Here is a 22,507-nt window from a genome sequence, read left to right on the forward strand (position 1 = left end):
GCAGCCATAACTTGGCTTCCTTTCTCCTTCTTTCCTTTGGCGCTGTCCGCTGTTGCCATCTCCGCTTTGGAATCCTCCCACTTTTCGAACATTTCAATCACACCTTCTCGCACCTTTCGGAACGCTTCTTGAAAGTGGCTGGAACGCGCTTCCTGCTCCCTACAGTGACATTCAAGATGGTTTTCTCATCAGTGAGACGTGAGTGGGTGAGCTGCAGCTGATGGTTTTCCTTCTTAAGGCGCGAGCTGTCGGCATATTTCGCCACATATGATTTCCACAGCCGTCGGTAGAGGGCCACCAGGCGCGCAGCTTATTCTGCAAGCACTGGATTTTAGTCATCCAGTTGTTGCGACTCTCGAATCAGCGGTCGGAGCGGCTCAGTAGTCGAGGTAATTAAAGTGATTAGAGAGATTGTATGGACCTTCTCCTCCTTTGCTAGTTGTGCACCTCTGCTAGTCGATGCTGTCCACTAGAAAGTGTCAGTCGATGGTAGCACGTCAATTTCACCTCTCCTGCTGTTAAGGGCTAGCATACCTTCGACAACTGTTGGCCATGCGGTTCTGAGTCCTTCATCTCATCACCGCTAAAGCCCAAAGCACTGGGGAACCACGTTCTACTCAATAGCCACTTTATACATATCTATGGCCGACAGCACCGTTGATCGCATCAGCTTTGCGTCCACTGGTCGTCGTCGGATAAGCCACCAATCATAAGGCTATCAAGTCCGAGAGGCGATGGACGTGGGTCGTAGTCAACACAGACAATGATCAGAGTGGTCAACGAAGATCTGCTATTTGTTGCCCCGGCCCTCCATCGTTTGGTCGGGCTGGTAGTTTTATAATGTCGTCTTCTTACCCGCCCAGTGCATATACGGCGCGGTCGGAATGTCCCGTGGGACATAAGCCGTCGCAGGAATGAGTCAACGAGGCTTTCTGTACACAGGTCTTCATGATTCTCCCATGCTTCAACTGGCCTATCGTGTAAATACTCCGCGTGGTAATGCTTCAATTAGTGACCATCTGTCGGCTTTCCATGTTCTAGGTGTATATAAGGGAAAGTAATCGTGAGGTGAGAATATCACATAAAGCCCGATTGACTTGCTTGGAAGCAGCACTCTTCGCCTTGACACAATATTGGTTATCATGAAACATCCAAAATGCTTCTGTCACGCACGTCATCTGGGCATGCAACTACAAGCTGCCTTGAGGGAAAGTGGTCTACTCAAACGAGAGTAATTTGTAAGTCAATTCCTGGTCAGAAATGCTCCATAACAGTACACTGCAAGTGCTGGCCACGGACATGGTTGCAGAGTCATTTGGGGCGCCTACTAGCACTGGAGGAATAGCTTTGTATCCTCACGGAGCAGCAATAGCAAACGGATCCCTTGTCCCATCCTCCTCCACATTCCAAACATACTCAATCTCTTGAGCTATCCCCCAGCCAGATCCTTCCCATATATTTCCCTCACAAAAGCCAACATCATATCGATCCCCGCACTCACCCCAGAAGAAGTCCACACATTCCCATCAGCCACCCACCTGGCTTCTCTGACCCAGCGCACCTCCCCGCTCAGCGCCGTTGTCGACCCCCAAAGCATCTTATTAGTCGTCGCTCGTCGACCATCCAGCACGCCCGCCCGCGCTAACACGCCCGCACCGTTACACACGGACATGATGTACTTCACTGATGGGGCGATTCCCCGCACGAACTCAATGACGGGATCAATGGCGTGCGGGAAGCGGGTTCCCGCGCCGCCGGGCATGACGAGCACGTCTATCTTGCCCTTAACGCTATCCGTGGCGGGTGCGCTTTTCAAAAAGTCGGCGAAAGTACCTGTTGGGAGTACTTCCTGGGCGCAGATCGAGCCTATGCGATGTACGGCTGGGTCTGGAGATTGAGTTGAGACGGGAGTGAGGCTTGACGCGAGGAGGGAGAGGTAGATCTGTTTTCTTTCGGAGAGGACGTTGAGGACTTCCAGGGAGCCAAAGACGTCGAGGGCTTCAAAGCCAGGGAAGAGGAGCATGGCGAAATGCATGTTGGGTAGGTTGTACATGATAGGAGACGAATTCTCCGACTTTACTGGTGAACTCTCTGCCTTCTTATGGTCAGTGAGGGAGTGAGAGCGTTTAATTTATCTCTCCAGTATATGCAGTCCTGTCATTGTGAGACATGCCGGTCTTCGGAGCTTACCTTTGTTGGCTACTCGCCCGGAGATTATTACGGCCGACGTGGCGGAGTGAGTCATACTCATTGAAACCGTCACTCAAGGCACCATGGGACTGACTGCAACAAAGGCTGTAGACCACAGGTATATGGCGTTTAAGAGAGCCTTTGACTATAAGCAAAGTATGGATAATTACTCGCTCTATCGGCATGTGTTGTATGAACCGTCAGCGTGGTATGGAGACTTGCCAGCGTTCCCGGGTCTTACCAACAGTTTGAAATCGGAGAAATCTCACAAATGCCGAGATAAGCACCGTTCCTCTCTTTCGAATGCATTACTTCGCTAAGTTTTATTAGCGATGGAGAGATATTGTGGCAGAGAGAGTCAACAATGCAGCCACTCTGCTGGAGGTCACTAAGGATTTGTCACATTAATCCTATTAGAACAGAGCAAAGTAGATCATATGGGTGCACTGAAGGAATCACATCAGGTCTGTATTGCTAATAGGCCCCTAGGACAAGTCAATATATATATATATATATATATATAAAATACACATCGTTTTGAATATGATCAAAATATTGACTTGCCATCTCTTTGAGTCAGCGAGTTCTTTCAAACTGAACTACAAAATGACCTCATCATCAGTTAGCTCTTAGACATGAAAAATAAATCAAAAAAGACAAGGCGAGGATGTATGTGGATTCTTGCCTTCAGGAATTCCATACGGAAGGAGAAACTGCTGCCTTTAAATTCTCACTGCGACCATGACCTCTCTACTTTCTATGGATCGTTCTATCTGAGCAAAACATAATAACCCTGCTGTTTCATTATTGAAGCCCAGTCGCAGTTAAAGGGGCCTGACCTTCTGGCTTCCCAACACTTCTCCATGATTCTAAACGCCTCGAAACACGTCCCAACTGTCGATTCTGTAATCTCCGCTGCTGAGAAGAGGTTGCGAAAGAAGTTCTGCTGTTCACCCAGGGCTAGACAGCCAGACACGCAAAATGGCCAGACTAATACACTTTGGAGCAGTCTTGGGTCCCAGAGGCGCTTGAAAACAGCGATGGTTTGTGAGACCGCGTCTGCGATCTCCGGCAGCTCTGGGTGGGCTCCTGAGATCACAACATGGAGATAGATGAGTGCGGAGAGGGCGAAAAGCCGGTTAACGTCGGGGTCGGCGGGAGCAGAGAGCACTGCTGACCGATTTAACAAAGATGGGCCAGTTTCTGGCAAAGCGTCCATGTCTACAAGTTCCTGTCGAAGGCGTTCCTCGATCTGGCGGCCACGCTCCGCTAGATCGATAATGCTGAGCTTGCGGACCGCCTGCGACTCTTCCTTCCACCTGTCCAGCGAGGAGATCTCAAAGATCAGGCCCATGACTGAGTTGCTACAGCCCATAATACTTTCCAATGATATGCAAGGATTCCGCAGCGCCTGTGCGTGGTCAATATTGAGAAATGGGGCCCGCCGAGTGGAGGCGGAGGCGATGATATCAAGCGATATAAAGGAGCCAAGCAAGACACTAATGGCACGATGATCGTCGGGCGAGGGTGTTTCTATGTGGTGTGGAGGGTTTGTATAGTCAGAACCGGACAGTTTTGGTTTTGTCAGAGGCGTTCGCGCCTCTAGAAGGCCAGGAATCAGGCGAGCGGCGTCACGAAGGAGGACCTGCCAATTCCCTCGGCCGCCGGCAAAGAGCTTGATCGTTGAGCGATTGAGACTCGACAAAGAAAACAGTGGGAGCCACATACCTCCCAGAACAAGAGCTGAAGGATGGACGCGAGAGACTCGATATTGTGAACTATATGAGCACTCCTATCCCATGTGTGTGATTCCTGCAGCAAGCGTTGTGTGCCCTGAGCTGCCAGATCATAGTACCCGCCCTTGGCGCGCAGTTGAGACAGGCTGGCGGCGACATCGCCCTGTTGCGGATGGGCAGAGAGAAGCTCTCGTTCACCGAGGGCCAGAGTCGCCAGATAAGCGGGCTTGACCATCCTTAAAATCGAGAACAGGCAAACTCTTCCTCGTGGGTTTCGGGAGAGGTAGAATGGGAACTGGATGTAGAATACCCGATCCAGATAGTGCATAAATAACGTGTCCTCTGCTCCTCTATGTCGGACTGGCTCAATCAGAGCCTCTGGCGGGGCCCTATGTTTTTGGTCATTTCCAGAAGCCATAAAATGTCCTGGAGCAGTGGGCTTTCCGGCAGCATAGTCACTCACACTGGCCTGACTGGGGAAGCCATTACCATTTGAAGAGGAGTCCCATGCCCATTCATCCACCATTGAGAGGGACCGTCCATTCGTGGCAAATCCCATCTCGTCTTGTGGGAGGATTGCATTCCGCACAGCCTTCACATCATGCACACCCATCATGTCGGGGGCAAGCCATGATAAATCTCCAGACGATCCGGGCGATAATGAGCTTTGCGTTGAGTCCATGTTCCTGAAAAATGCAGATGGGTGTTGGTGATGTTCTTCGCTCACAAGGGACTGGGGTACAGTAGCTACATAGTCATAGTTGGGCAGTGCGCCCCATGTAGGGTCCATAAAGGAACTTAGGATTGTATCAAAAAATGGGCCATGGCCCCGATATCATTGCAATCGGCAAAAGGGAGCGGCACGGAAGTGGATGACGATGCTATGTGTGTTGGCGCGTCTTCAGTCGATACTGGCCCCAGGCTCTGGTTAAAATCCTGCGACGAACGCGCTTCCCGAGTTTGCCTTTCCTTTCGAGCTGACGATTTCCGTTGGCTGACAATGTGCTTGAATTTTGCAGCCTGTTCTTTCTGTAGTCTGCCATTGTCCATCCACTCGGGTCTTGGGCCGTATCCGTGGCACTCCAGCCCAAAATAAGAGCATGAACGACACACAGGCCGAGTTTCGTCACATTTCTTCTTACGGACTCGACAGGTCCAGCATCCATTCAGACTCCGTGCGGCTGGATTGCCAACTAGTCAGCAATTTCGGTCTTGACCCGGACAAATCTAAGCTTACCAAGCTTTACTGCTGGATCCATGCAGATCACGTAGATGGGTACACTTTTCTGTCGGTGACCTAGGTAAAGGTACGCAGCCGAGACAACGAACTGTCGAAGAAGTTGAATTTGAAAGACCAAAGACCTTTTACTATCCTAAACCTACGTGGAAACATGGGGTATATAGTGAGCTACCAGCTTAATCCGGAACATTCTTCAGTTTAAATTGATGCAGATGAAACGGTGCGTCAACTTGCATATATACGAGAATTGGCATTCCCGCACTGGCCTCTATACGAGAACCTGCCAATTCTGGAACCGGCAATGTTGATGATCTGCAGAGAAAGTCCGTCTGCAGAGCAGACATTGGCTCTGATTCGGACGACCGCCGGCGGAAGGTTTAGATGAACTAACTGCTGGGCTTGCAGTAGTGCTTTGGAGTGGTAGGTACGTGGTACCTTAATACTAGTTTAGCGAACTCTTGCAGCCAATACGTGAATCTTGGAGGGCATGACGCGTGCGCGACCAACACAGGAATGCAGGGATGTGACGCTGATCATTGCTGCCTCCTTCGTATTACTATATATCCTTTCACCCGGTTCTCGCTAATAGGTTAGCGAATCTACGCTAATTGCTACCAAGCGGGATGTTTTGGGATAAAAGGAAGGTGTGATACCTGGCAATCTGGCCGTCTTAACTGACTCTTCATAATCCAACGATAAAACTCGGTAACACGTCACAGTTAGGCGAGTTGAATCCATGGTAGAACCCAGTGATCTGATTGGCCCAGTCACAGTTCGTAAATCCCCTATCCGATTTCCTCCCAATTCGACATTAGATTGACATCTCCCTTACACTGGAGGACCACGGGGCCAAAGAAGGATCACGACGGGACATGCCATAGCAGATAGGTCAGCTGGGGCTGAAGAACCTTAACCTAATTGACCGTCGATTTGATTTTTTCAGTGTCGCAGCCACGAGGCCCGCTTCCGCCCGTAAATCGGGTTGCCCCGGAAAATCTCCGAGATTCAACTAGCGGAGTATCAGCACGGTTACATTCTATGCCCCAAGACTCTTAGAATTCCAGGCCTCTCGTGTTATCCGTACTAAGGCAACGAACCTGTCACGGCCGCCGAGCCGGCCACCGAAGGCCATGGGAGCATCAAACCAGGAATAAAAAGAGGGTTGAAAAAGCAGCACCACTCGCGTATTGCACCCGGGGATTGCTAACGATATTAAAAGATCAATCTGATAGATGTAGATCACAGTTGCGTGGTTGAGAATTGAGATGCAGGTCACGGGACCGTTTGAGAGAGGCGATGTGACGTGACATGTTTACACCACGTAGCAGCACAGCAAACGCCCATCAGCATTGCATCAATCATTTGCATAGCTTTATGAACGAGCGGCCGGACCGGCCCCACTCACTCCAGATCCCCCCGTCGCGGGCCGCGGAAAAGCGCGGTCCAAGTGGGAGAGCGGATTTCTTCACGCCATCTGGTCGAGGATCTCTCCATGGCGGCCCAGTTTGTGTGGGAGCTCGTATCCGGCATTCTCGGCGACGTCTCGCTTGTTCGCTAGCCTCTAGCCCAAGTGACAGCGGCAGCGCTAAACAGGTGGCCGAGCCGCCAACACGCGCCGGAGATCTTGGCAAGGGCAATGACTCGTGTGGGCGGGTTTCAACCTAAGGTGCCTCCGCAACCATTTCCAGGTTAATGGATATTATAGACATATTCTGGTTGACACAACCTTTGGCCCCTGGCGGTAAAGCTAGGCAACTCCATACCGTCCGATCCGTCTACCCGGGGTGTACTGAGTACTGACTCGAGGTGGATCTCTTACTTTCAGCGGTATAGCACTGTTCGGACGTCTTCTCCTCGAACCGCCCTCGATTAGACATGTTTTCATATCTCCCCGGGTACACCAGTTACCTAATGCCGGCGGCAGGCCAAAATGGCTCTCTGGCTTCGGCGCGGCGAGTCTGTATGACCAGCTGAGCACGCGGGGCTCATGGGAGGGGCAGAGACGATAGAGAATGAGAGATAACAGTATTAGTTCACCTGGCGTAGCGGTAGTGAATGCTTCTCCGTACTTAAATGATCAGAAGTCTTTACCATTGTAGGGTCCAATCTCAGCAGCATCTTGTTTTCAGTTTCATCTTATCTCTCCCGATATCACAATGACCCAGCCCAACGGCAACTCGGTATCTTCGGCGTCGGATCCATATCGCCTCAATCGCAATGTCGCGGCTTCGACCCGTCTTAGCCTCCAGCATTACATCTGGAAGGAGAATATGGGATACCTCCTGCACCCGTCCATTGATGTCTCGCGCCCTGATCTCGCCATTGCTGACGTAGGCACGGGCACTGGGTATGGATCTTCTACGCTCGTCTTGTATCAGATCTAATTCCCAATATCCGCACAGGATTTGGATTCTCGACCTCCTCCGTCAACTCCCCAACGCAAAGCTTCACGGCTTCGACATCTCGAGCGAGCAGTACCCCGCCCCCGGATTCCTCCCGCCCAACGTATCCCTGAGCAAGCTCGATATCCTCGGAGAGATCCCGGAAGAGTACAGAGGAAAGTTCGATGTCGTCCATGCGCGACTGCTCGTGCAGGTTGTCAATCAAGCGGGCAGCGATCCCGTGCCTGTCATACAGAACATGATGAAACTGCTCAGTATGTGCCGTCTCCGTCCACTCATGATGGTCGCATGAGAAAGCCCCGGCTGACGGGGACGATACCTAGAGCCCGGTGGTTACCTGCAATGGGAGGAGCCCAATGACGACGCGAGCAAGCGCCCGATCGTCAAGGCAGACCCTGCCAACTCATCCGAGAACGCCGAAAAGCTTCTGCAGCGTCTTGATGCGCGTTTCCGTGCCGCGACCCCCGCGTCGTAAGTGTGATTCTTTCCTTCTTCAACTCCTTCCCGCACTGGCAAGATCTATACCATGCCTAGAGTGACTGCTGACACATGTTGCAGGTGGTCCGTGGCTCTGGCAGAGACATTCAAGGAACAAGGCCTGCAGAATGTGGTTCGGGAGGAATTCTCGACCGACACCTACCTGCTGTTGCTGGACCAGACGAATTATCTCGGCCTGTTCGGGGAGCTGATCAGCAAGCTGGACGGAGACCTCAAGGAGGAGCTCACCAAACTGCATGCCAACACGGTTGTTGAGGCCAGAAACGGTCTTTCGTGGAAGGTGCGCCGCTTTGCTTTCGTGGGACAGAAGCCCTGATCGTTGAAGGGATTTCGTAAAACCATTAGCTCTCCTTTACCTTTAAATAGAAGACTTTGGAACTCAGAAATATACGCAGCTGTTCAAAACGCTCTAACTAGACGTAAAGCTAGCCACCCTATACTTGAAATCTGTAACTCCTTCACTGTATAGTGTCAGTCTCCTACATTATGTAGCGTAAGGAAGAAGTGGTCCCGTAAAAATAATAATAGAAATATCAGAAAAGGAATAATGCGGAAAAATCTAAGTTGTGATGTACCTGATGGTTAGTGGACCTAGATAGATATATCCTGGTGCAGACATGTGCACTTGCATTGTGGCTGGCATGATAATACTTGACAGAGTGGCAACTATATAGCTATAAGGACTGGCTATTCTCAAGCAACCCGTGCGAATATGAGACTTTACTCACCAATCCTTTAGCCAAACTGACCCGCTATTTTTAAGATATTTAGATACTATAGCGTAGCAAACATGTCGAGATACTATATCACTAGACACCCAGCTCCCCGACCACCTTTCCTTTCGCCATACCATCCAAGCACCGAGTATACCATGCCAACGCCGTCCGAGCCTCATCAGACGAGAACGCTCTCTCATCGTAGCCGAATCGCACAAGATACTCACCCTTGGTCGCCGCCTTGACCACCTCCATCTGGATGGCATAGTTGAACGTCATCCGGTTCTTGCTCATCTTCATGACAACCCAGCGCATTGGGTCCTGCTGAGCCGTGACAGGCTCAAATGGTTGGAAGCAGAAGAGACATTTGGCGGCTGCAGTAGACCGGTCGCGACCCAGAGCCTCGTATATCTCTCCGAGGGACACGAGGCCGTTCTCCGTCGAGGCCCAAAAGTCCGCCTGTGTGGACCGGAGCAGGGTCTCAGTGGGCATATCGTCCGCCACATGCGAATGGTAAGGCAGGAAGTTGGCGCAGTTCCCATTGATCAGCTGCGGGTTGTCGAGGGCAACGTTGCGCCCTGTTACGAGATTGTCGTAGATCACGTCGCGTGCGCCGCTGAGGTGGGCCAGGAGGAGCGAGTAGGCCGTCTGGAACACGATTGGGGCCGTTACCCCCGTGGAGCTGGCCAGGTCATTGATACCCAGAGATGCGTCAATTCTTGCAACCTCGGTGCTGGATAGCTTTGGTTCGGTGACTGTGGATGGGAAGTCGAAATAGTGGTTTTGAAGGAGACGGGTCCAGTAGTGGAGCTGGGGCTGCTTCGGGGTGCGCAGGAAGTGAGTGATAAAGTCTTTGAAAGGCGTCGGCTGCTGGATGGACTTGTTCTGGTTGAGGGCTTGAAATTGGTCATCAAAAATATGAAGGAGGGTCCCGTCGTATGAGGAATGGTGCAGGTTGATGACCAGATCGCGTGTGCCCTGGGAGTTCTCAAGCAACGTGTACCGCACGAATGGCTTCGCCGAATCAAACGGTCTTTGCCACTCGGCTTCCAATATGCTCTGCTTTTCCTCCTCCGTGCGGTAGGATCGATAGGTGAGATTGAGAATGGGGTGCTTGAGCACCACTTGGACCAGCGACTGCGGATTCTGGGCGTCGGTCTGCAGGTACAGAGCGCGCAGGATCTGGTTATTCTTCGTAAGCTGGCTTGTCAGATAGATCCAACGATCAAAATCCAAGTTGTTGGGGAGCGTGCGAACGGCCATCAGCTGCCAGAACCGGTCAGGCTTTTCTCCTTGTGTGAAGAACTCAATTTGGCCCGGGCTGCAAGGATAAATGTCCTCCACATCGGTTCTGGAGACACCAATTTGCTCGAGGTGTTCGTATACAGCTTCCGGTGGCTGGTACACCAGTTGCTGGACTGTTTCAGCAGCAGTGCTTTCGCCATTTGGTTGGTCCTTGACTATCAGCGCGGCTTGTTCTCGCAACGTGGAGCTGGACAGGATGTCGTTGATCTGTATTTTGTATCCGCGCCGACGAAGCATACTACCCAGGTTCAATGCAGAGATGGAATCCCCTCCAAGAGCATGAAAGGTGGAATTGGCGTGGATATTCTCGGCCGGGGTGTCAAACAGGGCGGACCATAGCAACTGCAATTCCCGCTCTGCTTCAGAATTGATCTCCGATATATCAGAATGGGGCAGGTAGCTTTTTAGTACGCCGTCAGCCATGCCTTCAACTAGAGCCGTCAGTCGCTTCCGATCGATTTTCCCCGAGGTAAGGCTCGGGAGTTTGGAGACAGGAAGCCATATTGTAGGGACCATGTACTGGGGAAGAGTGGTCAGATGGGCTTTAATTTGATCAACCTCGGGCAACTCGGTCGGGGCCAGGAGCAGGTCTTCCCCTGTTTCCTCGCCTGGTGTCTGGACTGATGTCGAGCAGAATGCGACGAGCTGCTTTTTCTTGAGGACTGTTGCGGCAATGACGGCGCACTGACTGAATACATTCGCCTTCCTGATAACGCTCTCGATCTCGCCCAGCTCCATTCGGTGCCCGTTGATCTTGACCTGGTCGTCTTTGCGTCCAAATAGCTCAATTTCACCGTTGGGCAGCAATCGGGCAAGGTCTCCAGTACGGTAGAACCTTTGATTGGAAGTGCCCTGGAAGGCCTTGTCCGTTGCTTCGGGGCGATTCAAGTAACCTCGGGCCAGCTGAGGACCGGCGATGCAGAGCTCCCCCACGGTGCCAGAGGGCAGTTCCTCCATTGTGTCTGGGTCAAGAATCAGGGCGGTGGTGTTCGGGAATGGGCAGCCAACGTTGCGAATGTTCATGTCGGGGGTGACTTGCCGGGTCGTCACACAGATTGTGGCCTCCGTAGGGCCATAGGAGGTGTACACTTTGATGCGGGGCGCCCAGACATTGAGCATGTTGTGAGTAACTGGTTCGCCTCCCGTGGCTAAGATCTCCAGAGTCGGCACGTCGTCCGGATGAAGGAGGCTGGCCATGGTCGGTGTTAGGTTGATTTGGTCAACCCTCATCGTGGTGATGACATCGGCGAGGTTGCCAACGATGACGTTTTGAGGAGCGACACACAGCGTGCGACCCGTTGCCAGAGTCGGAAACAGAGGATAGAAGGAACCATCAAAAGTGTAGTTCAGCGACCACATTATCCTGCGCGAGTTGTCTTGGGTCGTAGCATAAAGTATACCTTCCAGGGCCGCGACAATGGCGCTGTGGGGTATCAGTGTCCCCTTGGGCTTGCCCGTGCTGTAGAAGAGGTCAATTTCAGGTACAGCATGGTGGGCTTATTGTCCTTACCTGCCAGATGTGTATATAACATACGCAAGGCTCTTTGGATTAAGCCCCGGCACAATTTGCCGTTGGAGGGGAATTGTGTCCCATGAGACCGCATCGATAATAATTACTTCATAGGAGGTGCCCTTGAAGAATTCAGCATTCAGTTGATCAGTGATGACAAGTTTGGCTCCCGAGTCTTCGAGGATTCCCAAGTTTCTTTCCCGGGGATTTTCTGGGCCGAGGGGCAAAAAGGCACCTCCGGCCACGAGAATGCCAAACATTGCGACAATGGTGTTGATCGACTTTTCGAGCATGATGGGAACGATCTGCTCCAGCACCACGCCCCTTTCTCTCAACAAACCTGCAAGCTGGTTCATTTTGATGGCTAATCCCGCATACGTGATCCGAGCTCCAGAGATGTCCTCGACCGCCGTCCAGGACGGATGGGAGGCGGCTATTCTTTGCAGTGCAGAGTGAGCTAGCTCCCCATCTAGGCTCTCCGCCGGATCCTCGACCTTGTTAGCGTGCGCTTCACAATGATCTGGCACATTGTCCGCTGGATCATCGAGTCTCTCCATGAGTACGGGTACCGGTTGCACCGTTTTGAACTCCTCAAGTTTGGTCAGCGGTGCATCAGAGGCTGCGTTCAAAACAGTTGCGAGGGTATCGGCAAGAGCCTGGGCATACTCCGGCTCCAATGTTGAGGTCAAAATCACGCGGTCCAAGCTGTCGTTGCGAAGTTCAAGTTTGGTATATTCGACTGTTCCCAAATTGCTCTCGGGCAGCTGCCTTAATCCCCCAGGAGTCGTGGAGGTGGGGATTTTGATTAAGAAGTTTGCCATGGTGTCAAAGAGATCTTTCGGCTGGCCACTGGCCTTGAGGATCTTTCGCAGCCCATACGGCGCATTCCTGGCGACGGTCCAGAGATTGGACTGGATATTTTCCAAGTGCGTGTCCAATGGTGTAGACTTGTTGACCTTGACCCGCAGCGGAGCGACCATGAGAGTAGGGCCGCTCATTTGAAGGACACCTGCAACGGGGGCATCTCGCCCAGAGAACGTCACGCCCATGACCACATCTTCGGTTGAGTTGGCAAGACCAAGAACAACGGCCCACGCGGCGTACAGAAGAACGCCTGGTGTGACCCCGCGCTGCGATGCGGTGCTCTTCAGGTCACAGTGCACCTTAGAAGTAACCGTGTTTTCTGGGGCAACCTGGGAACCGAGGCGGCTGGGCAGAGCACCAGCGAGATACTCTTGCCAAAACTTTTGCATGGCGTCGGGGTCATGTTGTTGGAGATACTCAACGTAGGGACGGAACCCTCGTCGCTGGATCCGGGGTGTCCTCTGCAGCACAGAGGTGAGGTCTTGTGCCAGAAACTCATTGGACCAGAAATCGAAAAGCGCGTGATGAGCTGTGATGACGAGGACGTTGTTAGGCAAGGCAGCCGCATTCCACCATAGCTCGCCGGGAAACATCGCCTTGGACGTCTGTTTCTGCATGTATTCGGTCAAATCCATGTCAGAAGTTTCCCAAGGGAGATCTGCAGATTTCTTCACCACTTGGAGGAAGGTCGTTCCTTTGGGGACAAACGTCGTGCGCAGCCACCCGTCAGACTTCATCAGGGTCTCGAAGGCGGCTTTGACATCGTCCTGACTGTGGCCCTCAAAGCTGTAGGAGCGACTGTAGATGTAACTTGTACCGCCCATCATCGTGTTTGCAATGGCCGCTTCTTGGAAAGGTGTCACAGGAAAGATGTCTTCTATGTCAGAAATGCTGATACCGAGGCTCTCAATGGAAGGTGTCAATTGTAATAACGCAGAAGGTGTGGTATCATTATCGACTTTCTCCTCTGCAAGCTGTGGTTGCACGGCGGCTGCAACGTGGGACAGCGTCTCACCAAGAAGTATATCCTCGACCCGGAGGCTGAGTCCGTGAACTGCCTGGAGTTGTGACACGACCTGAATAGCTTCAAGCGATGTACCGCCCAGTGAGATGAATGAATCCCCAAGGGAGATCTCTGACTCCGAAAGTGACAGGACCTTGGCCCACAGGCTCCGGACCACCTTCTCGTTGTCCGTGAAGTTGCCTTCTTCCTCTAATCCCAGGTGAGACCGCTCGGGAAGCAGCTGGCCGGACTCGCTTAGACCCTCTACCGTGTTACGGATTGCCACCATGTCAACCTTTCCGTTTGCGTTCACAGGTAATGCGGGCATGGGCACCCAGAACTGTGGAACCATGTAGAGTGGCAGCCTGGCAGCCAGGAATGGCCGAAGCTTGCTGACAAGAGCCTCCCAGTCGGTGCCGGCACGACTGACGACGGCAGCGACAAGGACAGTCCTGTTGTTCACGGAAGCCGGAACGACGGCAGAGTCTTCGACCTCCTCGATGGCTTGAATAATCGAATTGGGCTCGCCAGGATCGACCCGGTGCCCATTGATCTTGACCTGGAAATCGATCCTCCCGACCAACTCGACCGACCCGTCAGCGTGGCGAACGGCCATATCGCCCGTTCGGTATAGTCTGCCTTTCCCAAACGGGTTCTGGATGAACCGCTTCGCCGTCTCTTCAGGGCGATCCAAGTATCCTCTGGCAAGTTGAGCACCGCCGAGGCACAGCTCGCCGGGGACCAGCAGAGGCGCAAGCTCCGTGGCGCCAGGAATAAGGATATAGGAGGTCGTCGTGTCATACGGTTGACCGATCATGCGGGAGCTCACATTGGACTGCAAGCGATGACGCCAGTTGAGCTGTGTGCATTCGCTGAGGCCGTAGGACGAGAGCAGTTCGACTCGGTGTTCCCATGTCTGAATGACAGTGGGATTGACCATCTCGCCTCCCAGCACCATGCGCCGAAGCGACGGTACATCATCCGGCGATATCAACGCGGCTGCAGACGAGGTCATATCGACCGAATTGACATCCATGGTATTGATCATCTTGGCCGTGTGGACGGTAAGATTTTCTTTGCTGGCGAGACACAAGCATCCACCGACACTGAGAGTGGCCCAAATGGATCTCTGGGCCGCCGAAAAGGCTGGGTTAAAGAAGAGCAACTGGCGAAGGCTCGCAACTGGCGGAAAGGCCAACAGCCCGTTAAAGGCAGCTTGGTGGTCTAGCAGTACCGGTTTCGGTTTCCCCGTCGACCCAGAGGTGTAAATCACGTATGCAACGCTGCTTGGGTCCTGGACATGCAGGAGATCACCGGTATCATGGCTGGACGACTGAGACAGCAGGTCTCCAATCTGGACCTCCTTGTCCAGCTCACCTGCGGTACTGTGATCGACAATGACCAGGCCCGGTTGGAGGTCCTCGAGGATGAATGATTTCCGGGCAGCGGGAGCGTCGGGATCTAAGATCACGTATGCTGCCCCAGATTTTAGAATAGCCAAAAGTGTCACGATGAAGTCCGTAGACATGCGCTGGTGCACGGCAATATATTTGGCGCCATATTGGCGGATCTGGCGGGCCAGTTGGTTTGAGCGTTTGTTCAGGGCAGAGTACGTGAGTGGGGGTTCTGTTTCAAACTGTACGGCAGCTGCATCCGGCCTCGCTTTTGCTTGTTCCTCGATCAGAGAATGGACCATACCGCTTTTCGGCTTGTGAGGAGCTTTGCCATAGTCGAGCAGCAGCTGTCTTTCAGCTGGAGGCATAATATCGACTGACGAGGCTTTGGCGTCATGGTTCCCTGTCACCCGTTGTAGTGTTACTGCAAAGCGATCCAGTAGAGCTCGAACATCCCCCCTTGGGACGGTAGCGTTGTGCCGCATGCTGAGTTTCAGGCTGGCCGATGCAATGATGTTGAATACCAAGGGGAAGTCATCATCTGGAGCCATTGTGTCGTGGCTGTCATCCTCGAAAGTGACTGACACTTTCACTTGGGGGCACATTCCCGAGGCTATCTCCATAATTCTATCGTATCCAATGTATGACAGGGCAGAAGCTGTGACTGCAGCGGTGCCCACATGACGAACCCACGAGAGAACATCCACATCCTCAGGTACGGATAGAACCAGGGGTAGTCCTGTTCGGCTCCTCCATTCTCTGCAGTATCTTGTTTGGCGCTGGGTTGTTTGCGGCCAGCAACGGTAAACAGGACCGTGGATTGGCCGCTAACTGTTTGCCTGGCAGAAACGATAGCCCATACGGCGTATATCAAGTCCTCTAGGCTGATATTGTGTGTACGGCTGAACGTCATGGCTGCCTCCAGCAGGCCGTCGGAGGCCAGTACTGTCGTTTCCGCACGAGGCCATTGGTGGTCCAGAGGCACGCATGCCAACCGCGGTTGTGGTCCGACGCCGCGAAAGAGCTCTTCCCAGTACTGGGATGCAACATTGGTATCCTTGGTAGGCTGGATGTGTGAAAAGGCGTCTACCGACGAGGGGGAGTCATCTTGCGTATCGATGTATGGGGCCATATTGAATCAGGTTGAATGATCTCCGGCCGAAGGCACGTATGAAGCACAGCCTATTCACGTTTGACTGTCAGGGCCAGGTAAAACCCAGGCCTTAAAGTCATCTCTTTACAGTCTATGTTGTACTTGATTGGCTCGGCAGGGTTCGGCAAAGTCTGAAATGAACAAGACCCATGTCGCAACCTACAGCGGTGCGCCGGGCCACAGTGCGCCATGGGCATGGGAAAGGGATTGCCACATGGAGACCTAGTTTCTGGCGGCAGGACTAAACATCGTGCAACTGCGCGCGGCGTGGGGGCGGCAGCAAGGCGCACTGCTCTCTTCTGGCAAGAGAGTCATGCATGCCCGCACCGCTCGGCAGCACTGCAACCCCTTGGCGGCCGATGAAAGGCGCTCGTATTCCCGAGATTCTTCAGGTATTGACTATTACATGCTGCCTACTGTATGTCGCCGGCATTGGCCGCTCTCTACGTTCTCCCTGACTCGTGGAATTCTACAGAGCGGCATCGAAACATGGGTGGAGTTTTACGTTGGCCCTCGTCTCTGCTGGAAGGGCCCCGGCCATTGACCGGTTCTGAAGGTGCAGGTGAAACAACCACATGCCCCTTCATGATCCATCAATAGCGATAAAGGACAACGGCCATGATGGTTCTGGGACAACAGGCCAGTTCAAACGGGCCATTCATAGCACACCCCGCTGAGCATCTTTGTCAAACATTGAGCCCAAAAAAGTAGCATAGTATCGACTCTCTCTGGGGCCCCTTGGCACTGAATCTACGTTTGTACTCGTGGTCACATGCCGTGGCATAGCTTTCTTTCACAAGGGTCCTACTCTCTTTACTTGCTGGTTATACAGTGCTCGTAACCTTTGGTGCTAGGTGAAGGGTTTTATGCTGAATACCAATTATATGTATCTGAGAATTCTCATTCATGTCGTTTCAGTCTGATCTAGAATAAATCGCATCAAGGAATCCGTGTAGGATCATGGATTTTGCATGCCTAACAACGTGTTTACAGTCCCTGTTCGACACACACAGGAAGGTGAAACTATGGGCAGCGAAAAGAAACAAGAGGCGCGCAATTTTTCTCTAATAAAAAGCAGAGCCGGATGGGGGTGGGCCGCCCCGTTTGCAACACCCTGTGATCGTATCTGATGGACAGTAGAGATTCGTGTCATTCGTCCAAATCAGGATCCCCCGGAAGGAGCAAGGAATAGCTTCTCGCGCTTCATGAGAAGGCTCAGCACAGCCACCAACGCACCAGCAGTCATGACCAGGATATAAGACTTGCTGAGGGCGTCCACTATGGCTTCCAGCACCTGCTCGCGGACGCCTGGTAGGAGACTCTGGAAAAACTCCGACTGGGTGCCTGAAATCGTATCCTTAATTCGCTCGGGATCCACTCCAGGTAAAATGGTCTTCAAGGACCTCACACTTTCGTTGAAAAACACTGCGTTGGCGATGGCGAGGGCCAGAGTGATGCCCGTAATCTGGGCCAGCGAAATAAAACCGACGGCAGAGGGAATTAGCTCCGGGGCCACGGTGGCTTGCGCGACGGAGAATGATGCTTGGGCAAAGAAACCCACGCCAACACCAATGAGGATGGTGTAGCCGTACACATGTGCCACCGATGTGGTGAGGCCGACGGTGTACATCAGGGCGCCCCCGATGACCACCAGGATACCTCCGACAAGGTACCACGGCATGTACATCCCAAATTTGGAGAGGAGTGCGCCGTTGGCCATGACGGCCACAATCATCAGGATAATGAACGGCAGCAACCGGACGCCGGACTCCAGGGTCGAGTCGCCGCGGGTGAACTGGAAATACAGCGGGGCCATGTAGACGGGGACGAAAATGGCGGTCCCACCGGCGGCGGTTGCGGCGAACAGAATCAACACGGTCCGACTCTTGAAGAACTCGACAGGAAGCACACGGTGGGCGACGTTAGTGTAGATAGTGAAGACTTGCTGCAGGCCGAGCAGGATGAAGAGTACCGCAGAGCAACAGAAGAGCCCGATGATCCGGCCCGAGTTCCAGGGATACATCACACCACCAAACGAGACGGCCATGACACCCGTCACCATGGCGCCGATGGTGAGGATACCGCCAATATGGTCCATGGTGTTGGCGCGCTCACGCAGACTGACGCCGGGACGGGGGTCCTTATTGGGAAGCAGGAAGAGGTAGACTGGGGCACAGACCGCGCCGACGCACAGGTTGATGTAGAACGCCCACCGCCAGCCGGCAGACGAGTCGGTAAACGCTCCGCCGATGATAGGGCCCAGGACAGTGCCGACACCCCAGATGAAACCTCCTCCACCAACGTAGAGAGGTCGCTCCTGGATGGTGGTTGTGGCCGCCAGCAGGGTCATGAGTCCGACGTACATGCCCGATCCCGAAACGCCACAAATCGCGCGGCCAATGATCAAGGCGTTCATGTTGGGCGCAGCGCCGCAGACGGCGGATCCGACTTCAAAGACAAAAACCGACAGGATATAAGTCCATTTTGCGTTGAATTGCGCAAAGACTTTGCCCCAGATCAAATTGGTCCCGGCCGCGCCAATCAGGAAGGCGACACTGATCCATGGGAGCTTTTCGACCGAGTTGAAATGGCCCACAATGACGGGTTGCACGTTTGCGACAATGGTGTTGTCGAGGGCGAAGAGGAACTGCGAACTGTAAATGGACAACACGACAAGGAACCATTTCCAACCGGTGATCTCTCGAGGGGGAGACTTGGAATCTTCTGGCACAGAGTCTCCTCCGCTCTGTGCTTCAGGATCCGAGTCCGTCGAGATTGCCTTTTCCGAAAGCTCACGCTCTGTGGGAGAGAGGTTGCTGTCCTTGCTCGCAAGGCTTGCAGGCTTGTCGGCCGCCGCCATTGTATCCGACATAGAAGACAGGTTCTGTTTAGGCATCCGAGAACAAAAGATCAAATGCCGAACAGGAACGGTCCAAAACGACCAGGATAGCACTTTTGTCTATATTGATGTCGACTGGATTCGTGAAGGGGCCCTTGGAATATTGGATCTTAAGATGGGCGGTAGGGCAAATTCCTCGCCAGCTGAGCGATCACCACGGTTGAGCCCATTTGTCAGCATGATTAATCACTCTGGGCTCATTGACCTGCCTTTAGAATTATTATTATTAAAAACACTCATCTAACACTGACAGGGGAGGCCATTAGCGTTGCCGCGCAGACGCGAAGAGCGAGACGTCTAAATCAACTGCGCGAGGATTAGCGTTGCCGCCGACACTAAAGTCAAGTCATGCAGGACGAGCAGCCAACCAGAGTCAGGCTTCATGCTTGGAGAAACAGACGATCTACGGCCAAGGAATGTTCACGGATGTTACTCCGGAACGCCATTCAGACCACTGTTCCGGTTATATACTTGTCTCGTTTCAAGCCATCTCGCCCAGTATGATACGACCACCAACTGTAAACGACAGAGTCCCGATCCGAGTGACTGACTACATCAGAATCATCAGTTCCTGTCCTCTCGAGCACTGAATACCGCCAGTGCTTTACATGATGACTCAAGAAACGCAATCCGCGCCGGCGAGTCAGTCCCCAACCTCCCACCCTCTGGTCCAGGGAATCGATATCTATAACCCGGATGCCGCGCATGAAGGGAATGCAGCGTTACTGAGGGCATTCCCAATTGATCGCAATGTCTTTCGCTTGTTTGCACGGTCCCCCGGTCTCTTCCCACCGATCCTGGACACCCTCAATGCGCTGTTGGACGGCAAGACACGCACGATCCAGATTCTAGACTACCAGCTCGTTGTTCTCCGCATGGCTGGCACCGTGGGTGCTGAATACCTGTTTGGCATCAATGAGCCCGTGTCGCGTGTGCACGGCATGGGCGACGAGAGGATCGAAGCACTGCGGAAGGGGTTGAAATCGGAAGAGCTGTTCGCCATGGGCATTTGGACCGAGCGACAGCAGTGTATCATCACTCTGGTGGACGAGTCGGTGGCCACCTGGACCAACACGGAAGAAACGATTGCTTGGGCAAAGACTCTGATGACCGACGATGAGATCGTCGAGGTGTTCATCGTCTTGGGGTTCTATTCCATGATCGCTCGCATCACCCGAGGCCTCAGGGTCCAGAAAGACAAACCCATTCCCCATTTAAACCAGTCAATTGTGGAGAAAATCACCAAGAACAGCAGTGATTTACAGCCAATTAGCCTCGAGCAGCGGTAGAATAAATAATGGAGTGTTTATTCTTCCTAAGATTCAGGTCCATGCACGATGCACAATCAGAATGATGTTTAATGTTTAACAGCAAGAATTATTGCGAGCCTGGTTCTTTTATATACCCGCGCATCGTTAGTAGTATCCTATGATTTATCACATCTTTTGCCAATCAGAATATGCCTATCATTTCTAGTACTCTACTGGCTAGAATCGGCTGCCTAAACACATTTTTGGTCTAGTGGTTTGACGGCGCACACCTCTATATAATAGCGCCGGCCCCCTTCTCTCCCCACCTACTCATTAATCATGCACACAAGTGACAAACATGACTCAATGCCGGAGCCAGCATATCTGGAGATTGCACGGCGCAAACAAGCGCAACTGGAGTCTGGCATCCCCACCGAATGGAGACTCCCAGCTCACCTGATTCCCGCCGGCATGCTTTCTCCGCCAATACCCGCAACTCATAGCCAAGCATACCCGAGAGGGAATGTGATGGATATTCCAAAAAGGTCAGGCCTGTTGACCCAAAAGGAGCTCAGCATCACCGAGAATTGGGACGTCCGGGGACTTTTGACCCAGATGCGCCAGGGAACGTTTAGCGCAGAGGACGTCGTGAGGGCCTTTTCCAAGGTTGGTTGCCCCGGTCAACATGGATGTCGCTAAATATGTGTGTATGTATGTCCATGGCGTTAGCGATCGGCCATTGCTCACCAAGTTACACGCTGCTTGACCGAGCCCCTATTTCCAAGCGCCATCCAACGGGCCCAACACCTGGACAGCGTTCTCCAGCGAACGGGAAAGCCTGTCGGCCCTCTCCACGGACTTCCCGTCTCCGTCAAGGACTGTTTCCAAATCAAGGGTGTCGACTCGTGCATCGGCCTCACCGCGCTGGCTTTCAGACCTTCAACCGTTCATGCGCGGTTGGTCAAGATGCTTCTCTCATTAGGCGCAGTGATCATTGCCAAGACCAATGTATCGCAAGGCATGGCCGCCCCAGACAGCTACAACCACGTCTTCGGCCGCACCTTGAACCCGCTCAATCATCAGCTCACAGTGGGCGGGAGTTCCGGCGGCGAGGCAGCCCTCGTCGCGATGCGCGGATCCATGGTCGGGTTTGGTACTGATATCGGAGGCAGTATCCGCGTGCCTGCGATGTGCACCGGCCTGTACGGATTCAAACCAAGCGTCGGCCGGATTCCATTTGGCGGAGTGGTGACCGGTCAGAGGCCCAGTCTTGGCCGGATTTCTCTCCAGGGAGTTGCCGGGCCACTGACGCGGTCGGTGGCAGATTTGGGAACCGTCCTGGCAGAGATTGTACCCATAGCAGAGCGGTTTGGCGAGGATTGCATCCCCGGTCGCTGGGAGGGCGAGTCCCTGGGGCCCGACAGGCGGAAGCGAGAGTTTACAGTTGGGGTTCTGAGAACGGACGGTCTAGTCACGCCTCTTCCCCCCGTTGCTCGAATCTTGAACGAAGTTGCCGATTCTCTTCGTCGGACCCCTGGTGTTCGGGTAGTTGACGTGCCAGTGTCACCAGCCTTGAAGAAATGTCAAGGGATAGCGGGGCGGTTGATGGGCGCCGACGGTGGCCGGGCCCTGCTCGATCTCCTTGAGAGCACCTCGGAGCCACTGATCCCGTGGCTACAGAAGAGAATGAAACAGAGGGAGGCATTGACTCTGGAGCAGCTGGCCCAATTACAAGAACAGAGATCTGATATTGAGAAGGAGTTGCTTGGAATGTGGACAGTGGATGGCGATTGCACGAAACGGATCGATGCGATTATTACTCCCGTCGCCCCTCATCCTGTGCCCGAGATTGATCGGTTCAATGCCATCGGCTACACGGCCAGCTTTGTTCTTCTGGACTATCCAGCTGGGACAATCCCGGTGCGCAATTTCACGGAATCAGATCTCAACAGCGGCAATGATATGGATTCTCCCGTACTAGGAAGCTGGGATAAAGTAAACCGTGACCTGTGTATGCATTCTGATCGCTTGCATATCTTGTAGATCCTCATGGCTGACTGAGTGCTACAGGGCAGGGAAAACCTGTCGACCGCCGGGTATATCTGGACTCGACCCTTAGCATCCAGGTGGTCACACCCAAACAGCACGACTATGAACTGTTTCAAGCCATGGAAATCATTGACCAAGCCATACGATCGTGAAAGTGAGCGGTGGGGTCAAATCCCTTATGATAACCAGACCTCTGATGCAAAACAAGCTTCACCAGTTTGAACTCTTTCACTTTTTCTGGGCCCCACAGCCAAGGCACTGGTTTGAAAATTGAGTGTGGAAAAATGAAGGGCACACA

General features: G+C 53.1%; 7 protein-coding genes across 7 annotated transcripts; 3 read left to right on the forward strand and 4 right to left on the reverse strand.

Annotated features, from left to right (window-relative positions):
- Nucleotides 1-1,429: 1,429 nt before the first annotated feature.
- P174DRAFT_464844 (DJ-1/PfpI family protein) lies at nucleotides 1,430-2,035 on the reverse strand (the record flags this gene model as incomplete). Its single annotated transcript, XM_024830462.1, has 1 exon — nucleotides 1,430-2,035. One exon carries the CDS (start codon nucleotides 2,033-2,035, stop codon nucleotides 1,430-1,432), a length of 606 nt encoding a protein of 201 aa, XP_024677234.1.
- Nucleotides 2,036-2,959: 924 nt separating this feature from the next.
- Nucleotides 2,960-5,185, reverse strand: P174DRAFT_516288 (Zn(II)2Cys6 transcription factor; the record flags this gene model as incomplete). The annotated part of the gene is made up of 4 exons (XM_024832313.1): nucleotides 2,960-3,865; nucleotides 3,919-4,723; nucleotides 4,804-5,107; nucleotides 5,164-5,185. The coding sequence occupies 4 exons, from the start codon at nucleotides 5,183-5,185 to the stop codon at nucleotides 2,960-2,962; spliced, it is 2,037 nt and encodes a 678-aa protein (XP_024677235.1).
- Nucleotides 5,186-7,322: 2,137 nt separating this feature from the next.
- On the forward strand, nucleotides 7,323-8,382 carry P174DRAFT_425671 (class I SAM-dependent methyltransferase; the record flags this gene model as incomplete). Its single annotated transcript, XM_024825307.1, has 4 exons — nucleotides 7,323-7,513; nucleotides 7,569-7,822; nucleotides 7,892-8,039; nucleotides 8,127-8,382. The coding sequence occupies 4 exons, from the start codon at nucleotides 7,323-7,325 to the stop codon at nucleotides 8,380-8,382; spliced, it is 849 nt and encodes a 282-aa protein (XP_024677236.1).
- A 493-nt stretch (nucleotides 8,383-8,875) lies between these two features.
- On the reverse strand, nucleotides 8,876-15,990 carry nrps7 (putative nonribosomal peptide synthase; the record flags this gene model as incomplete). Its single annotated transcript, XM_024825961.1, has 3 exons — nucleotides 8,876-11,546; nucleotides 11,598-15,485; nucleotides 15,548-15,990. The coding sequence occupies 3 exons, from the start codon at nucleotides 15,988-15,990 to the stop codon at nucleotides 8,876-8,878; spliced, it is 7,002 nt and encodes a 2,333-aa protein (XP_024677237.1).
- A 945-nt stretch (nucleotides 15,991-16,935) lies between these two features.
- On the reverse strand, nucleotides 16,936-19,001 carry P174DRAFT_472324 (putative MFS drug efflux transporter). Its single transcript, XM_024830613.1, has one exon. The coding sequence runs from the start codon at nucleotides 18,905-18,907 to the stop codon at nucleotides 17,174-17,176; it is 1,734 nt and encodes a 577-aa protein (XP_024677238.1). The 5' UTR covers nucleotides 18,908-19,001; the 3' UTR covers nucleotides 16,936-17,173.
- Nucleotides 19,002-19,521: 520 nt separating this feature from the next.
- On the forward strand, nucleotides 19,522-20,199 carry P174DRAFT_397520 (carboxymuconolactone decarboxylase family protein; the record flags this gene model as incomplete). Its single annotated transcript, XM_024823801.1, has 1 exon — nucleotides 19,522-20,199. One exon carries the CDS (start codon nucleotides 19,522-19,524, stop codon nucleotides 20,197-20,199), a length of 678 nt encoding a protein of 225 aa, XP_024677239.1.
- Nucleotides 20,200-20,404: 205 nt separating this feature from the next.
- P174DRAFT_516291 (putative general amidase) lies at nucleotides 20,405-22,429 on the forward strand. Its single transcript, XM_024832314.1, has 3 exons — nucleotides 20,405-20,826; nucleotides 20,890-22,171; nucleotides 22,231-22,429. Exons 1-3 carry the CDS (start codon nucleotides 20,500-20,502, stop codon nucleotides 22,359-22,361), a joined length of 1,740 nt encoding a protein of 579 aa, XP_024677240.1. The 5' UTR covers nucleotides 20,405-20,499; the 3' UTR covers nucleotides 22,362-22,429.
- Nucleotides 22,430-22,507: the final 78 nt, after the last annotated feature.

This window comes from Aspergillus novofumigatus (assembly GCF_002847465.1).
Source record: "Aspergillus novofumigatus IBT 16806 chromosome Unknown P174scaffold_12, whole genome shotgun sequence".
NCBI classification, from domain to species: Eukaryota; Fungi; Ascomycota; class Eurotiomycetes; order Eurotiales; family Aspergillaceae; genus Aspergillus; species Aspergillus novofumigatus.